The sequence below is a fragment of the Akebia trifoliata genome, chromosome 5 (assembly GCF_017979445.1).
Source record: "Akebia trifoliata isolate Shusen 1 chromosome 5, ASM1797944v1, whole genome shotgun sequence".
Lineage (NCBI taxonomy): Eukaryota > Viridiplantae > Streptophyta > Magnoliopsida > Ranunculales > Lardizabalaceae > Akebia > Akebia trifoliata.
In genome coordinates, this window is record NC_141379.1 from 33,033,027 (window position 1) to 33,050,237 (window position 17,211).

General features: G+C 34.3%; 2 protein-coding genes across 2 annotated transcripts; both read left to right on the plus strand.

Moving 5' to 3' along the window:
* The first annotated feature begins 1,002 nt into the window (after positions 1 to 1,002).
* Positions 1,003 to 7,529, plus strand: LOC147402343 (endo-1,3;1,4-beta-D-glucanase-like). The gene is made up of 7 exons (XM_086443959.1): positions 1,003 to 1,185; positions 2,237 to 2,258; positions 3,245 to 3,371; positions 3,479 to 3,569; positions 3,735 to 3,824; positions 4,652 to 4,752; positions 7,227 to 7,529. The coding sequence occupies exons 1-7, from the start codon at positions 1,056 to 1,058 to the stop codon at positions 7,365 to 7,367; spliced, it is 702 nt and encodes a 233-aa protein (XP_086300085.1). The 5' UTR covers positions 1,003 to 1,055; the 3' UTR covers positions 7,368 to 7,529.
* Positions 7,530 to 10,723: 3,194 nt separating this feature from the next.
* On the plus strand, positions 10,724 to 15,518 carry LOC147402344 (endo-1,3;1,4-beta-D-glucanase-like). Its single transcript, XM_086443960.1, has 7 exons — positions 10,724 to 10,934; positions 11,981 to 12,002; positions 12,998 to 13,124; positions 13,232 to 13,322; positions 13,486 to 13,575; positions 14,387 to 14,487; positions 15,216 to 15,518. The coding sequence occupies exons 1-7, from the start codon at positions 10,787 to 10,789 to the stop codon at positions 15,354 to 15,356; spliced, it is 720 nt and encodes a 239-aa protein (XP_086300086.1). The 5' UTR covers positions 10,724 to 10,786; the 3' UTR covers positions 15,357 to 15,518.
* The last annotated feature ends 1,693 nt before the right edge of the window (positions 15,519 to 17,211 follow it).

Sequence of the window (17,211 nt, forward strand, 5' to 3'; positions counted from 1 at the left end):
TCACTACCATCTAGATTTCATGAAAAAATTCATATAAAAAAAATGGACTTCACCTAAGGCTTTAAAACTGGATCGCTACCAAACTTTCGTTGAACTCCTAAATTTAAAATTAAAATTTAATATAAAAAATAATTTTTTTTTGAAAGTCAGTAGAATTTTGTCATCTACAATCCTAAAGCATCGGATCATGTCCTTTTTGATGCCACAAGGTGAGCCCAATGACCCTTAGTAACGGTGGAATCCTTATAACATAGTAAGGCTAGCGGGACTATTTCCGAAAATATACCGTGTGAAGTAAATATTTAAAAAAATAATGATGTTGAAAAGAAAAGCTAGGTATTGATCACAAATACCTCTCTAGCGTATTAGCTAGTGCCAAATGATGTCATCCATTAAAATATTCTTACATCAGGTCGTTAGAAATTACCTATCAAGCACATTTGTTACAGGTGTACATCAAACAGGTATGTTTGACTTACAATGAAGTTATCTATCTATTTTTTTTTTTAGCTTTGAAGTGGCCGCTTCAAAATTTTGGAGGAATCCTTCTCTTTTCCTGACATGTATTTGAGATACTCTTAGGTTTTCAAATTGGTGACAAGCCCTTGACCACAGTCTTCTCTTATAGACTAAAGAAAATGACTTAAAAGCTTGAATTTTTTAATTTTTTAATAATTTCATGATGATGGTCATAATATGATGATGATAGGATGATGACAACAATGATGATGACATTGGGATCATTTTTGCATGTGCAAACGCACACGTATCAAAGGATTTATATATAATTGAAAATATTATTTAAAAGGTTTCTGAAGATTACCTATTACAAATCAAGAGGACTTATCATGGGCTGAAGGAGGTATCTCAAATATTCACATAAACTAAAGGGGCATATCATCGGTTTAGAAAAAAATGAAGGGGGCACACAAGGGTTCTACCAAAATTTTGAAGTTTCAAAGTCACGTTTATTTTCTTCTATAAAGTCCACGCTACGATGACCTCCTTACCATTTCTCGTTCGTGTCTGTTTGATTGGGAGAGAGAAGAGAAGAGATGTCGGGCCCGCAGACACTTAGCTCAAACTCTGGAGGTGGTTATGTTGAGGAGGTGGGAGGCCTCAAGACCTATATTACTGGCTCCCCTGATTCCAAACTTGGAATTCTTCTCGTTTCTGATATTTTTGGTAACTACCCACTTTGTTTTTCTTCTTGTAATCTATGATATTTTTGTTTTAATCTCACGTTTTCCTTGTTTTCTCAAGTGGGTCATGTTTGTTTTGCAGTTTGTAATGCTGAATAGTAATTGGGTACTTTTAAATTTCAATAATGTTTGCACATAGAGATTTCTTATTTGATTTGTTCCCACATATATCAATTATTGGAACTGAATTTGAGTTTCAAGGAATTTTTTATGATAATAAGGTACCGTTTGCTATCATGAGCATCACTATTATTTGTTATTTATTTATTTGTTGGGGAGAGGGGGTGGAGGATTGGTGCCATGGTGGTTGACTTTGAGCATTTTGTATCTCTACTGGGGAAGACTAGAAGTTCCCCTTGTAGGGGTTTAAGGGATTTTTCCATCATCAAGTATTTTGGCAACAATCTCAAGTTATACATTAGTCTTCGATTGAGGTATCTGCAATGTCACCACCACCATCCATTTCGATTCAAGCCACAATTTGGTGTAAGTCAATGGCTTTAAGAATGTCCAAGAAAGGAAAAAAAAGTGATGTGGATAAGAAAAGGTATGCAGACCATGTCATAACTGAAGATATGGTGAAATAAGATTCGCTTAGCTGACCTTAATATTTGGGATAGGGCATATATGATGATGATGCTTACTCTCATTTTTTGAGAGATTCTATTGTTTCCATGTGCTTTCTTGAATGAATATTGCTTGTTTGCATTCTCCATGCTTAATATAACAACTTTTTATCTTTTGTCAAAACCGTAACATAGTTCATTTATGATTTTATAAACCTGTATCTGTATGCATGTCATAAAAATTATATTCACCTTTTAAAGATGATTTTTTTTAAAGACAAAATTGGATTGGAAATTGAATTTGATTGAGCGGAAAAAAAAAAAAAACGGTTTTAGTATCATATTAATATCAGGGATAAGTGATATCAGCATGGGTTATGTATCCATGTATTAGTTATTAGCTTTGTCTTTGTCATCCTCATTTTCATCGCTAATCTTGATCTTACTCAAATGACCTATCCTTGGCAGGATATGAAGCACCAAATTTCAGGTATGTTAAATTCTCAACTCTGCTCTTAGAACTAATCGATAATATTTCCATGGACATGGAATCTTAACACAGTTACCTTGAGTTTCTCCTAGTATTCCTTTTTTGTTTGTTAGTTGCAGTTCACTCCATGTTAGATTATTTGCAGTTTTTTGTTCTCGCATCTTCATTGTGAACTCTATAAGTTACCACCTAATATAAAAGGTTTTTAATTTGACTTTAATGGTGTGAACATATGCAGAATAGCTCATATTGATTGCTGTGAATTCACCTCATTTTTATCTCTAGTACCAAAAAAATAAAATTTTACTTTTTATTCTTAGCTTTTTGTTTTGATAACTGACAGTTTTAGGGGAAAAGGGTGTGGGGACTGAAATTTATCATAAGAGTTGCGTTGAGATACCTTCTTTAAGTGTGATCAATTTCTTTATGTTTGTTCCTGAATTAGAAAGTGTAAATATGTAGTTAATAGCTTCCACCAAAAGAGCTTCTGCTTCCTTGGTGAATGCCTTGGCAGATGATATTCTTTCTTGGACCTGATATTTATTTGTTTTTAGGTAGGTATGTTATTGAACAAGATATTTTTTGACCTGTAAAATTCCAACGGAATCGGGATACCCATTTGTTCTGGTATAAGTAGTCACTATCTGTTTGTCCACCGTGAGATTGGGGTTTCAAAAAACCAGGAGGAGAAGTGTCTCTCAATTTGGGATAGACCAAAACTTACTGAACTTTCCACATGTTTCATGGAGCCATTGTGTATGGAAGTTTAAAAACCTGCTAAACAAGTATTGGTTTATCAAATCAAGCCATTATATTTATACCAACAAAATAAATGGTAATTTAGACAAACTAATAAGAATAAATTAATGTTAGATATCATTCTATAACTTCACATGTTAATATGATTGTGTTGTTTTCATCTATAAATTTTCTTCTTGGTAGCATGTAATTTTGAAAACTAATGTATGGCACATTGTTTCTTAAAGGAAGCTGGCAGACAAAATTGCAACGGCTGGATTCTATGTACTGGTCCCTGACTTTCTTTACGGGGACCCATATGGACCTGATCATGCCAATAAGCCTTTTGCAATATGGCTAAAATCCCATGATGCGGTTGGTTTCTGACATATATGATGTACATTGGATCAGATTTATCAATAGCATTTAATACAATTATGCTAAATATTTATCATCAATAAATCCTTGGACCATTCTTGTAGGACAAAGCTGCTGAAGATGCCAAACCAGTTATTGCTGCTCTAAAAAGTAAAGGCATATCTGCAATCGGTATTGGGGGTTTTAGCTGGGGTGGTGAGTTTTTTGTCCTTATTTTCATTTGGAGAAGCTCCACAGTTTGGAAAAGTTTTTTCTTTGAGATCTTAAATGATGGATATAAAGTGTCTGATAAGCCCCCTGGAGTATTTATTACTTTACTACTCGACCTGACTAAGATTTGACATTTTCGATTCTTCTCAGCCAAGGTACTTGTAAAACTAGCAAAGTCCGATGACATCAAGGCTGCAGTGATGCTACATCCTTCATTTGTCACTGTTGACGATATTAAGGGTATGAATATTTTTCTCTGGACTCCAACATTTTGGTTTTATTCAAGGATGTTTATGGATTCTGATATGTGTGTATATATATATATATATATATATATATAGAATATGGTGTCAATAACCAAGTTTGGCTACAAGAAGAAAATATTTCCTGAGAAATGCTAACAAGCAATGCCCAGTGAGGTGTTGCACCTTTCTCCCCAGACCACAAAAATTTAATTCTTTATTATTTACTTTTATTCTATTTTTGGCTCTTCCTTTTCTTCCTGTTATCTCAGTTTTTTTTTTTCTCTACAACAACTGGTGGAAAGGCAAAGCAAAAGTGGTGTTGGGTTGAGAGAATTTTTGTATGTCGTGTGTGCAAATGAGTGGTGGGAGGGGTCAGAGGTAGTGGCAACGGTGGCGTTAAGAGAAGGGGAGTTGCTAGCATTTCTCTTATTTCATAATCATAAGTTGCTCTCTCTTTAAATATGTAGACTGAAAGATGGATTTTTTTTTTTTTTTTTTTGCTTCTTGGTCAATTGGCTGAACTAACAAAACCCCAAACATTTTCAATGTGCCGTTTTGAATTTGGTCAGTGTTGTTGAATTTAGAAGATCTACTTCTCAATTTTGCCAACAAACTTACCATGTGATGCAAGAAGAATAAGGGGTGTTTAATGGACATTTTGGTCATTTGACCAAATGTCTGACCACTTCACATTCACTCATTTGGTCGTTTTGTTGGTCATGAAGATTTTATTATGCTCTTCATTACTTATCATCACTGCTGAGTCGGTGTTTTAGTAAGAGTTAAGACCTATTGATAAATGATTGGGCATACATTTTGCAGAGGTCAAGGCCCACCTTGCCATATTGGGTTCTGAGATCGACTTAATGTCTCCACCAGCTCTCTTGAAAGAGTTTAAGGAGATTTTATCTGCCAAACCAGAGGTGAACAGTTTTTCTTTTATAGGAAAGCAAAGGAAATCTTGTGATTCTCTTAGTAAATATGTTGGGTGTGTAAGATGTGTATTTGTAAAAGCTAGGCATGCTATATTCTTCCCATTAGTATTTCAAAAAGTTTTTAATATGGATGTTAACAACTTGCAAATACTTTCCTGAAACCTGACTAAGATCCTTCTTATAATATACATTAGGTCCTTACAGGTGATGCATTTTCGAGTCTAGAGAACGTTACGAGTATCGTGTTGGACAATAGTTCGAACTAAAACTGAGATACGTTAATGTCGACTACTAACATTATCCTTTTGGCTGGATAATTGGTTTTTTGATTATTGGGTGATTGATACCAATGTTACGTACCTACTTAGATCGGATCACAAAAAGAATAAAAAGATTGAGATTGAGATTGATCTCGTTCGAGGGAGATCAGACCTCCTAAGCCACCAATTCGAGATGGTGAATCTCCAAATCCCAAAGGATTTTTAATAATAATAATTCTCTACCTATTTTCATTAATCTCACAATGAATTTAAATACAAGAGAAACACTACCCTAACTACCCACTATCCTATTCATTCAGGGAACAATCCCCATAAACATAACTCCTACACAATTTATAACTACCCTTACCTATTACCTAAAACTCCTTAACTAATTGAAACTCTAAAACAATTAAAATAAAATACATCAAAATGCATCAAATCTTTGTACAAAAGAATAATTTCTAGACACATAACATTATGTTACGTACCTACTTAGATCGGATCATAAAAAGAATAAAAAGATTGAGATTAATCTCGTTCGAAGGAGATCGGACCTCCCAAGCCGCCAATTCGAGATGGTGAATCTCCAAATCCCAAAGGATTTTTAATAATAATAATTCTCTACATATTTTCATTAATCTCACAATGAATTTAAATACAAGAGAAATACTACCCTAACTACCCACTATCCTATTCATTAAGGGAACTATCCCATAAACATAACTCCTACACAATTTGTAACTACCCTTACCCATTATCTAAAACTCCTTAACTAATTGAAACTCTAAAACAATTAAAATAAAATACATCAAGATGCATCAAATCTTGGTACAAGAGAATAATTTCTAGACACATAACATTCCATCCTCCTTGAAAACGATCTTGTCCTCAAGGTCGAAACCTCCCGGATCCCAATTGATATTGGAATCAATTACATTCATCTTAACATATAACTCCCAAACTATTTGTCTCTTGGAATCGATGATGTCCTTGCGATAATCGTTTTGGATGTCGTTGCCTTGACATTGCTTGAAAATAATTAATAGCTTGATGACATATGCTTTGAATTCGATAGGGAGGATGAAGTCAATTTTTGAATATTTTTCAAGAATATTGACTTCGCCTTTGTCCTCTTCATTAGATCTTTGAAGTTCTTTGTCTTCAGTATACTTGACGAGGTTGTCATTAGCATTTATCTCACATTTTTGGAAAAATGATTGTGGAGGATCACATCTAAGTTCTCATTTGTAGGGTCATCGACTCCTATAAATGTAGTTTGTCCTCTTCGAATAATTTCTTCATTTTTTTTTTTTTGAAAAATTCTTCGATTATGAGACAATATATTCTCAAACCATCACGCATAAACTCGCAAAACTCCTTGAATTCATCATCCATCGACTCAATTTCCACGTGAGGATCACCGCTTTGATACCAATGTTGCGTACCTACTTAGATCGGATCACAAAAAGAATAAAAAGATTGAGATTGATCTCGTTCGAGGGAGATCGGACCTCTTAAGCCACCAATTTGAGATGGTGAATCTCCAAATCCTAAAGGATTTTTAATAATAATAATTCTCTACATATTTTCATTAATCTTACAATGAATTTAAATACAAGAGAAACACTACCCTAACTACCCACTATCCTATTCATTCAGGGAACTATACCATAAACATGACTCCTACACAATTTGTAACTACCCTTACCTATTACCTAAAACTCCTTAACTAATTGAAACTTTAAAACAATTAAAATAAAATACATCAAGATATATTAAATCTTGGTACAAGAAAATAATTTCTAGACACATAACAGTGATTGACAGAGTTATGGCTTAGATTGCATTTGTATGTCTATAATTTTTAGAGGGCGTGTATTACCACACCAACTTTTGGTATAATAAACCAAATAATGAATTAAATATGGTGTTGGGGTGAAGATAACTAAACATTTTTCAATGATCATGCCTCCTTTCCATTTCTCCCTTCTACAAAGAAACTCCTCAATTTGGGTTTTCTATTTTGGTGAGAAAAGCTCTTCAAGCTTTAACAAACAGTCTATGATCGGGGAAAAATAATTAGAATTTGGGTGTTGGTGGATTGCCGCTTATGTCAATTTGTATGAACATGACTGCAGTATAAGCTCTAAATTTTTTGTTATATGGATCAAAAATTTAAGGGCTGCTGGTGTCCTACAGGTTGATAGCTATGTGAAGATATTTCCAGGAGTTCCACACGGATGGACTGTGGAATACAATCACGATGATGAAGCAGCTGTGAAGTGTGTTGAAGAGGCCCATCAGAAACTATTGGATTGGTTCACCAAGTATGTCAAGTAAAAGAAAAGATCTTTGAAGAATAAAAATGGTTTGCAAGTCTAGTGGTAATTCTGTACAAGTTGTATTGGCTTGACATTATATTATCATCATATTTGTGATTGCAATGGGGATTGTAATAGATCTTAAAATCAATAAAATGGTTTGAAGATGTTTGGGTTTTCATGCTTTATGCTTTCGAAGCACTTGCTGCATTCAGGGGAAAAGGAGGAAAGTTTACAAGAAACACGAGGAATAGTGATAAGTGGCACGGCACACTTACATGGTATAATTTTTCTTCCTTTAGAAAATCGATCCGATTTGATGAATTTGGCAATTTAATATAAGTTGAATGGTGAAATAAGATCGTAAATCTTAAAAGGCCAATAGAGTTGAATGGAAAAAAAAAATAAAAAAAAAGATCCTTGTCTTTAAAAGGGTTGTACTAGATCAGTGGATGATTTCGAAAGCCCAAAGTTGGATTATTGTAAGAATCTATTATCGTCGTCACAATCTTATTTGAAAGATTCAATTTTATCCAGTCATGTGTTTTGTTATTCAAAGTGTTCATATTAATTTTCACTATTCCATTAGGGGTTGTTTTCGGCATTCGTCTACTCCTGACATAAGCCTATTACTTACATAAAATATCTCAATTATTCCCAATTAAGGGCAGAGCGGGGCGGGGCGGGGCGGGGCGGGGGGGGGGGGGGCGCAATTGCCCCACAGAACTTTGAGACAACCCTGTATTTTCAACTAATTACATCCCCATTTGTCTCCACTCCCTCACTTCTCTCCCCATTTGCCCTCACACCCTCACATCCTTCCAAGTTTTGCCCCCACACCCCCCTTCAATTTTTGTTGATGACATTGCCTCTTGACCAAGCCTTCTCATATACTAATTGAAAATGATCTAAATATCATTTTCTTCTAATTTCTAATATAAAAAAACCCTTTGAATTTCTCCCTAAAATCATTCATCTTCATCTTTAAGTTCTTCAACTATACAATTAACCATAGTTTGCCCCAACAACCCCTTCAATTTTTGTTGATGGCATTGCCTCTTGACCGGGCCTTCTCATATACGAATTGAAAATGATCTAAATATCATTTTCTTCAATTTCTAATAAAAAAACCTCTGAATTTCTCTCTAAAATCATTCGAGTTCTTCAACTTTACAACTAACCATAGTTTACCCCCACTACAAGAAAATCTTGGCTCTGCCCCTGGGTGCGCCCTCACGTCACCTCAACAATCATAATTTTTATAAATAAAAACATAATAATTTCAATTATTTTATAATAACTTAAAACCTTAACGATCAAGAGTCGCCTAACCAGTCTATAATAATGATTATTAAAATCCTTACGGTTTTAGAGACACTTCAACAATCATAATTTTATAAAGTAAAAATATGATAGTTTAACTTAATGATAATAATTTTTTTAATATATTTGGTATAACCACGGTTTTGGTCTCTTACATGAATCCAATCACTTTGAGACATCTCAGTTTTGTTGGATTTATTTGCCAAACTTCTACATAAAAAGAAGAAAGAAAAAGAGGAATAAAGAGGGGATCTAGGCCATGGTGTTTAGACTTGCTTATTATATAAAGAGGACTCGCATGACTCTGGTGAGCCCTCTAGATTTTATATGATTTTTAATTATTATTATTATTATTATTATTTTTAAAGTAAAACACTTTCCTTACTTATTACAATTTTAAACCTTTTGCTAGAATGGATTATCACTATGACTTCATGACGAGAAAGTTATAGGATTCATAAATGTGTTTTATTGAGATACGAGTGAAAAAGCATTTATGATTTCTATCTACTTTCATATCAAGAAGTATGATATGAGATTTCTATCTACTTTCATGAAAAAATTCATATAAAAAAAATAATTACAAAAAAAAAAAAAAATGGACTTCACCTAAGGCTTTAAAACTGGATCGCTACCAAACTTTCGTTGAACTCCTAAATTTAAAATTAAAATTTAATATAAAAAATAATTTTTTTTGAAAGTCAGTAGAATTTTGTCATCTACAATCCTAAAGCATCGGATCATGTCCTTTTTGATGCCACAAGGTGAGCCCAATGACCCTTAGTAACGGTGGAATCCTTATAACATAGTAAGGCTAGCGGGACTATTTCCGAAAATATACCGTGTGAAGTAAATATTTAAAAAAATAATGATGTTGAGAAGAAAAGCTAGGTATTGATCACAAATACCTCTCTAGCGTATTAGCTAGTGCCAAATGATGTCATCCGTTAAAATATTCTTACATCAGGTCGTTAGAAATTACCTATCAAGCACATTTGTTACAGGTGTACATTAAACAGGTATGTTTGACTTACAATCAAGTCATCTATCTATTTTTTTTTAGCTTTGGAGGAATCCTTCTCTTTTCTTGACATGTATTTGAGCTACTCTTAGGTTTTCAAATTGGTGACAAGCCCTTGACCACAGTCTTCTCTTATAGATTAAAGAAAATGAATTAAAATCTTGAATTTTTTTTTTTTTAATAATTTCATGATGATGGTCATAATATGTAGGGGTGCACATGGTTCGGATTTTGACAAAATTGAAATCGAACCAAACATGATCGGTTTTAAAAATTTGAAACCGAACCAATCCAATTACCCTATAGAACCGAACCAATCCAATCCAATCTTGGTTCGGATTGGTTCGGATCGATTCTCGGTTCTCATACTTATTGAAGATAGATACCTTATTCTTCAATCCAAGCATTCTATCTCCTCCAATATTCAAACCTTAAAAGCAAGTAGGAATTTTTTTAAACGTGGACTTTGAGATAATAAAAAATTAAAAGGAAGAAGAAGAAAGAAATAAAAAGCCGAAATTTTTATTTTTTAAATAATTATATATATATAATCGGTTCGGTTTTCGGATTGGTTCGGTTCTATTATATCCTAATCCGAAACCGAACCAAATTAATCGAATTTGTTTTTCTTCGATCCGTACCCAAATCGTGGGTGTGTTTAGTCCGAACCAATCCAATCCAAAAACTTCGGATTGGTTCGGATCTTGGATTTACCCAATCCAATGTGCACCCCTAATAATATGATGATGATGGGGATGACGACAACGATAATGACATTGGGATCATTTTTCCTTAGTCCATTCTAAGAGGTGGCATGTGCAAAACGAACACGTATCCAAGGATTTATATATAATTTAAAAGGTTTTTGAAGATTACCCAGTACAAATCAAGAGGACTTATATCTCAAATATTTACATAAAATAAAGGGGCATATCATCGGTTTAGAAAAAATTAAGAGGGCACACAAGGGTTCTACCAAAATTTTGAAGTTTCAAAGCCACGTTTATTTTCTTCCATAAAGTCCACGCTACGATGATCTCCTTACCATTTCTCGTTCGTGTCTGTTTGATTGATTGGGAGAGAGAAGAGAAAAGATGTCGGGACCTCAGTGCTGTGAGAACCCACCAACACTTAGCTCAAGCTCTGGAGGTGGTTATGTTGAGGAGGTGGGAGGCCTCAAGACCTATATTACTGGCTCCCCTGATTCCAAACTTGGAATTCTTCTCGTTTCTGATATTTTTGGTAACTACCCACTTTGTTTTTATTCTTGTAATCTATGATATTTTTGTTTTAATCTCACTTTTTCCTTGTTTTCTCAAGTGGGTCATGTTTGTTTTGCAGTTTGTAATGCTGAATAGTAATTGGGTACTTTTAAATTTCAATAATGTTTGCACATAGAGATTTCTTATTTGATTTGTTCCCACATATATCAATTATTGGAACTGAATTTGAGTTTCAAGGAATTTTTTATGATAATAAGGTACCATTTGCTATCATCAACATCACTATTATTTGTTATTTATTTATTTGTTGGGGAGAGGGGGTGGAGGATTGGTGGTTGACTTTGAGCATTTTGTATCTCTATTGGGGGAGACTAGAAGTTCCCCTTGTAGGGGTTTAAAGGATTTGTCCATCATCAAGGATTTTGGCAAGAATCTCAAGTTAGACATTAGTCTTCGATTGAGGTGTCTCGCAATGTCACCACCACCATCCATTTCGATTCAAGCCACAATTTGGTGTTAAGTCAATGGCTCTAAGAATGTCCAAGAAAGGAAAAAAGTGATGTGGATAAGAAAAGATATGCAGACCATGTCATAACTGAAGATATGGTGAAATAAGATTCGCTTAGCTGACCCTAATAATTGGAGTAGGGCGTATATGATGATATGATGCTTACTCTCATTTTTTTAGAGATTCTAGTGTTTCCATGTGCTTTCTTGAATTAGTATTGCTTGTTTGCATTCTCCATGCTTAATATAACAACTTTTTATCTTTTGTCAAAACCGTAACATAGTTCATTTATGATTTTATAAACCTGTATATATGTCATAAAAATTATATTCACCTTTTAAAGATGATTTTTTTTAAAGACAAAATTGGATTGGAAATTGAATTTGATTGAGCGGAAAAAAAAAAAAACAAAAACAAGGCTTTAGTATCATATTAATATCAGGGATAAGTGATATCTGCATGGGTTATGTATCCATGTATTAGTTATTAGCTTTGTCTTTGTCATCCTCATTTTCATCGCTAATCTTGATCTTACTCAAATGACCTATCCTTGGCAGGATATGAAGCACCAAATTTGAGGTATGTTAAATTCTCAACTCTGCTCTTAGAACTAATCGATAATATTTCCATGGACATGGAATCTTAACACAGTTACCTTGAGTTTCTCCTACTATTCCTTTTTTGTTTGTTAGTTGCAGTTCACTCCATGTTAGATTATTTGCAGTTTTTTGTTCTCACATCTTCATTGTGAACTCTATAAGCTACCACCTAATATAAAAGGTTTTTAATTTGAATTTAACGGTGTGGACATATGCAGAATAGCTCATATTGATTGCCGTGAATTCACCTCATTTTATCTCTAGTTCCAAAAAAATAAAATTTTCCTTTATATTCTTAGCTTTTTGTTTTGATAACTGACAGTTTTAGGGAAAAAGGGTGTGGGGACTGAAATTGATCATAAGAGTTGCGTTGAGATACCTTCTTTAAGTGTGATCAATTTCTTTATGTTTGTTCCTGAATTAGAAAGTGTAAATATGTAGTTAATAGCTTCCACCAAAAGAGCTTCTGCTTCCTTGGTGAATGCCTTGGCAGATGATATTCTTTCTTGGACCTGATATTTATTTGTTTTTAGGTAGGTATGTTATTGAACAAGATATTTTTTGACCTGTAAAATTCCAACGGAATCGGGATACCCATTTGTTCTGGTATAAGTAGTCACTATCTGTTTGTTACCAGGAGGAGAAGTGTCTCTCAATTTGGGATAGACCAAAACTTACTGAACTTTCCACATGTTTCATGGAGCCATTGTGTATGGAAGTTTAAAAACCTGCTAAACAAGTATTGGTTTATCAAATCAAGCCATTATATTTATACCAACAAAATAAATGGTAATTTAGACAAACTAATAAGAATAAATTAATGTTAGATATCATTCTATAACTTCACATGTTAATATGATTGTGTTGTTTTCATCTATAAATTTTCTTCTTGGTAGCATGAAATATCTTTATGGATTCCTTTACATTAAAGTATGTAATTTCGAAAACTAATGTACAGCACATTGTTTCTTAAAGGAAGCTGGCAGACAAAATTGCGGGGGCTGGATTCTATGTACTGGCCCCTGACTTTATTTACGGGGACCCATATGTACCTGATAATGCCGATAGGCCTTTAGCAATATGGCTAAAATCCCATGATGCGGTTCGTTTCTGACATAAATGATATACATTGGATCAGATTTATCAATAGCATTTAATACAATTATGCTAAATATTTATCATCAATAAAGCCTTGGACCATTCTTGTAGGACAAAGCTGCTGAAGATGCCAAACCAGTTATTGCTGCTCTAAAAAGTAAAGGCATATCTGCAATCGGTATTGGGGGTTTTTGCTGGGGTGGTGAGTTTTTTGTCCTTATTTTCATTTGGAGTAGCTCCACAGTTTGGAAAAGTTTTTTTTGAGATCTTAAATGAAGGATATAAAGTGTCTGATAAGCTCCCTCGAGTATTTATTACTTTACTACTCGACCTGACTAAGATTTGACATTTTCGATTCTTCTCAGCCAAGGTACTTGTAAAACTAGCAAAGTCCGATGACATCAAGGCTGCAGTGATGCTACATCCTTCATTTGTCACTGTTGACGATATTAAGGGTATGAGTATTTTTCTCTGGACTCCAACATTTTGGCTTTATTCAAGGATGTTTAAGGATTCTGATATCTATATATAGATTATGGTGTCAATAACCAAGTTTGGCTACAAGAAGAAAATATTTCCTGAGAAATGCTAACAAGCAATGCCCAGTGAGGTGTTGCACCTTTCTCCCCAGACCACAAAAATTTAATTCTTTATTATTTTATTTTATTATTTACTTTTATTCTATTTTTGGCTCTTCCTTTTCTTCCTGTTATCTCAGTTTTTTTTTTTCTCTACAACAACTGGTGGAAAGGCGAAGCGAAAGTGGTGTTGGGTTGAGAGAATTTTTGTATGTCGTGTGTGCAAATGAGTGGTGGGAGGGGTTAGAGGTAGTGGCAATGGTGGCGTTAAGAGAAGGGGAGTTGCTAGCATTTCTCTTTTTTCATAATCATAAGTTGTTCTCTCTTTAATATGTAGGCTGAAAGATGGATTTTTTTTTTTGCTTCTCCCTGGTCAATTGGCTGAACTAACAAAACCCCAAACATTTTCAATGTGCCGTTTTGAATTTGGTCAGTGTTGTGGAATTTAGAAGATCTATCTTCTCAATTTTGCCAACAAACTTACCATGTGATGCAAGAAGAATATGGGGTGTTTAATGGACATTTTGGTCATTTGACCAAACGTCTGACCACTTCACATTCACTCATTTGGTTGTTTTGTTGGTCATGAAGATTTTATTATGCTTTTTACTACTTATCATCACTGCTGAGTCGGTGATTTATTAAGAGTTAAGATCTATTGATAAATGATTGGGCACACATTTTGCAGAGGTCAAGGCCCACCTTGCCATATTGGGTGCTGAGATCGACTTAATGTCTCCACCAGCTCTCGTGAAAGAGTTTAAGGAGATTTTATCTGCCAAACCAGAGGTGAACAGTTTTTCTTTTATAGAGTAGCAAAGAAAATCTTGTGATTCTCTTGATAAATATGTTGGGTGTGTAAGATGTGTATTTGTAAAAGCTAGGCATGCTATATTCTTCCCATTAGTATTACAAAAAGTTTTTAATATGGATGTTAACAACTTGCAAATACTTTCCTGAAACCTGACTAAGATCCTTCTTATAATATACATTAGGTCCTTACAGGTGATGCATTTTAGAGTCTAGAGAACGTTACGAGTATCGTGTTGGACAATAGTTCAAACTATAACTGAGATACGTTAATGTCGACTACTAACATTATCCTTTTGGCTGGATAATTGGTTTTTTGAATATTGGGTGATTGACAGAGTTATGGCTTAGATTGCATTTCTCTGTCTATAATTTTTAGAGGGCGTGTATTACCACACCAACTTTTGGTATAATAAACCAAATAATTAAATTAAATATGGTGTTGGGGTGAAGATAACTAAACATTTTTCAATGATCATGCCTCCTTTCCATTTTTCCCTTCTACAAAGAAACTCCTCAATTTGGATTTTCTATTTTGGTGAGAAAAGCTCTTCAAGCTTTAACAAACAGTCTATGATTGGGGGAAAAAATTAGAATTTGGGTGTTGGTGGATTGCCGCTTATGTCAATTTGTATGAACATGACTGCAGTATAAGCTCTAAATTTTTTTATATGGATCAAAGATTTAAGGCTGCTGGTGTCCTACAGGTTGATAGCTATGTGAAGATATTTCCAGGAGTTGCACACGGATGGACTGTGAGATACAGTCACGATGATGAAGCAGCTGTGAAGTGTGCTGAAGAGGCCCATCAGAACCTATTGGACTGGTTCACCAAGTATGTCAAGTAAAAGACATGATCTTAGAACAATAAAAATGGTTTGCAAGTCTAGTGGTAATTCTGTACAAGTTGTATTGGCTTGACATTGTATTATCTTCATATTTGTGATTGCAATGGGGATTGTAATATATCTTAAAATCAATAAAATGGTTTGAACTTGTTTGGGTTTTCATGCTTTATGCTTTCGAAGCACTTGCTGCGTTCAGGGGAAAAGGAGGAAAGTTTACAAGAAACAAGTGGGATAATGATAAGTGGCACGGCACACTTACATGGTATAATTTTTCTTCCTTTAGAAAATCGATCTGAATTGATGAATTTGGCAATTTAATATAAGTTGAATGGTGAAATAAGATCGTAAATCTTAAGAGGCCAATAGAGTAGAATGGAAAAAATAAGATCCTCGTCTCTAAAAGGGTTGTACTAGATCAGTACAACCCACTGATCCTTGTCTCTAAAAAAAACGTATCTCACCACTGATCTGATGAAGCAGTTATATGTACTGAAAGCTGCCAACAAACGAGGGATGATTATCAAATCCATCCGACATTATCCACAGAAGAAACTGAAGCTAAAAAATAAATAATAAAAAAAAGCCCTAATGAAAACCACCAAAAGTCATGTAAACAATGGTAGCAAGCACCCCCAAAGTTGGTATGCAATCTTGGAGGTCCCATTCTTTTCTTCTTGATTGGTATACAATCTATGTTTCCATGACTCAATAGCCTAAATACCTAATTTCATACATGAACCCCCCCCCCCCCCCCCCCCAAAATCGTTCTTCAACTCCACTGTCACTTCTTTGCCCACTATTTCCTTGAAATATGAGAAAAATAACTGAAGAACAAATTCAGAAAATTTGAACCAAAGATCAGTTTAAGAAAACCCATCAAGTAATTCAAGAAAAATTTTGGGGAAAAAATTAGAGTAATAAAAGAAAAAAAAAAGGCAAAATAATAGCCGAAAACCCATTAACAGATTGAAGAAAAACTAAAGAAATACTCTGAAAATAATTACAAAAGAAGGGAGAAAATTAAATTACCATTTTTCTTTGGAGGAAGAAACGAGAATTTGAAAACTTGTAAGATTGTTAAATTACGAAAATACCATCGTCATTTACCATTATATCTTTTAGTAAGGTTTAAGGGTCCTGGAGTTCAAATAGATTACCCCATAGGCACCACAGCCCTCTAGATTTCATGGGAAAATTTAGATTAAAGAAGTAAAAATAATTTGAAAGGGGGGGGGGGGGGAGGATGGGTTTGATTTCAACAGTAAAAAATAATATATTTTTTTAAAGTTCATAGAATTTTGTCATGTTTTTGGATGTTAGAAGATTAGCTCAATGACGTTTAGTAAGAGTTGAAATCTTACAACATTAGTTAGGATACCCGGACTTTGAAAATGGGGTCCTAAACTGATGAACCAATTCCACAGCAAAGCGTGCAGAAGTGACAATGAATTTGACATTGATTCACACATTGCCGATGTGGAGGTGCACACATAAGCATAGATGCCTTTCACTTGTACCTCGATGGATCCATGTAGACACCCACATCAGCAATGTGTGAATTGATGTCAATTTCGATGGCACTTCAGCATTTTTCTTGGCATTTTCGAAAGAGTTGTGCTGGAGTAACATCGAAATGAAATGTACGTTGTGGGGATCATTTCTAACATGGATGTGTGTCAGAACCACAGATGCTTTTCATCGAGATACAAGTAAGATCTCGATGCAAGCAACTATGATTCTAACACACATCCACATCAGAAATGTCTCCCACAATGTACATTTTAATGTTACTTTAGCATTGTCCTCATCGAAAAATGGAAAGTTATTGTCTAACAGTGAGAAAATTGCATATTTT

Excerpts from the sequence above, each read along its gene's own strand:
- LOC147402343 (XM_086443959.1), top strand. The coding sequence starts at position 1,056 with ATGTCGGGCCCGCAGACACTTAGCTCAAACTCTGGAGGTGGTTATGTT. Across the intron at positions 2,259-3,244 it reads TATGAAGCACCAAATTTCAG|GAAGCTGGCAGACAAAATTG; the intron begins GTATGTTAAATT and ends TGTTTCTTAAAG. Across the intron at positions 3,825-4,651 it reads CACTGTTGACGATATTAAGG|AGGTCAAGGCCCACCTTGCC; the intron begins GTATGAATATTT and ends TACATTTTGCAG.
- LOC147402344 (XM_086443960.1), top strand. The coding sequence starts at position 10,787 with ATGTCGGGACCTCAGTGCTGTGAGAACCCACCAACACTTAGCTCAAGC. Across the intron at positions 12,003-12,997 it reads TATGAAGCACCAAATTTGAG|GAAGCTGGCAGACAAAATTG; the intron begins GTATGTTAAATT and ends TGTTTCTTAAAG. Across the intron at positions 14,488-15,215 it reads TTTTATCTGCCAAACCAGAG|GTTGATAGCTATGTGAAGAT; the intron begins GTGAACAGTTTT and ends GGTGTCCTACAG.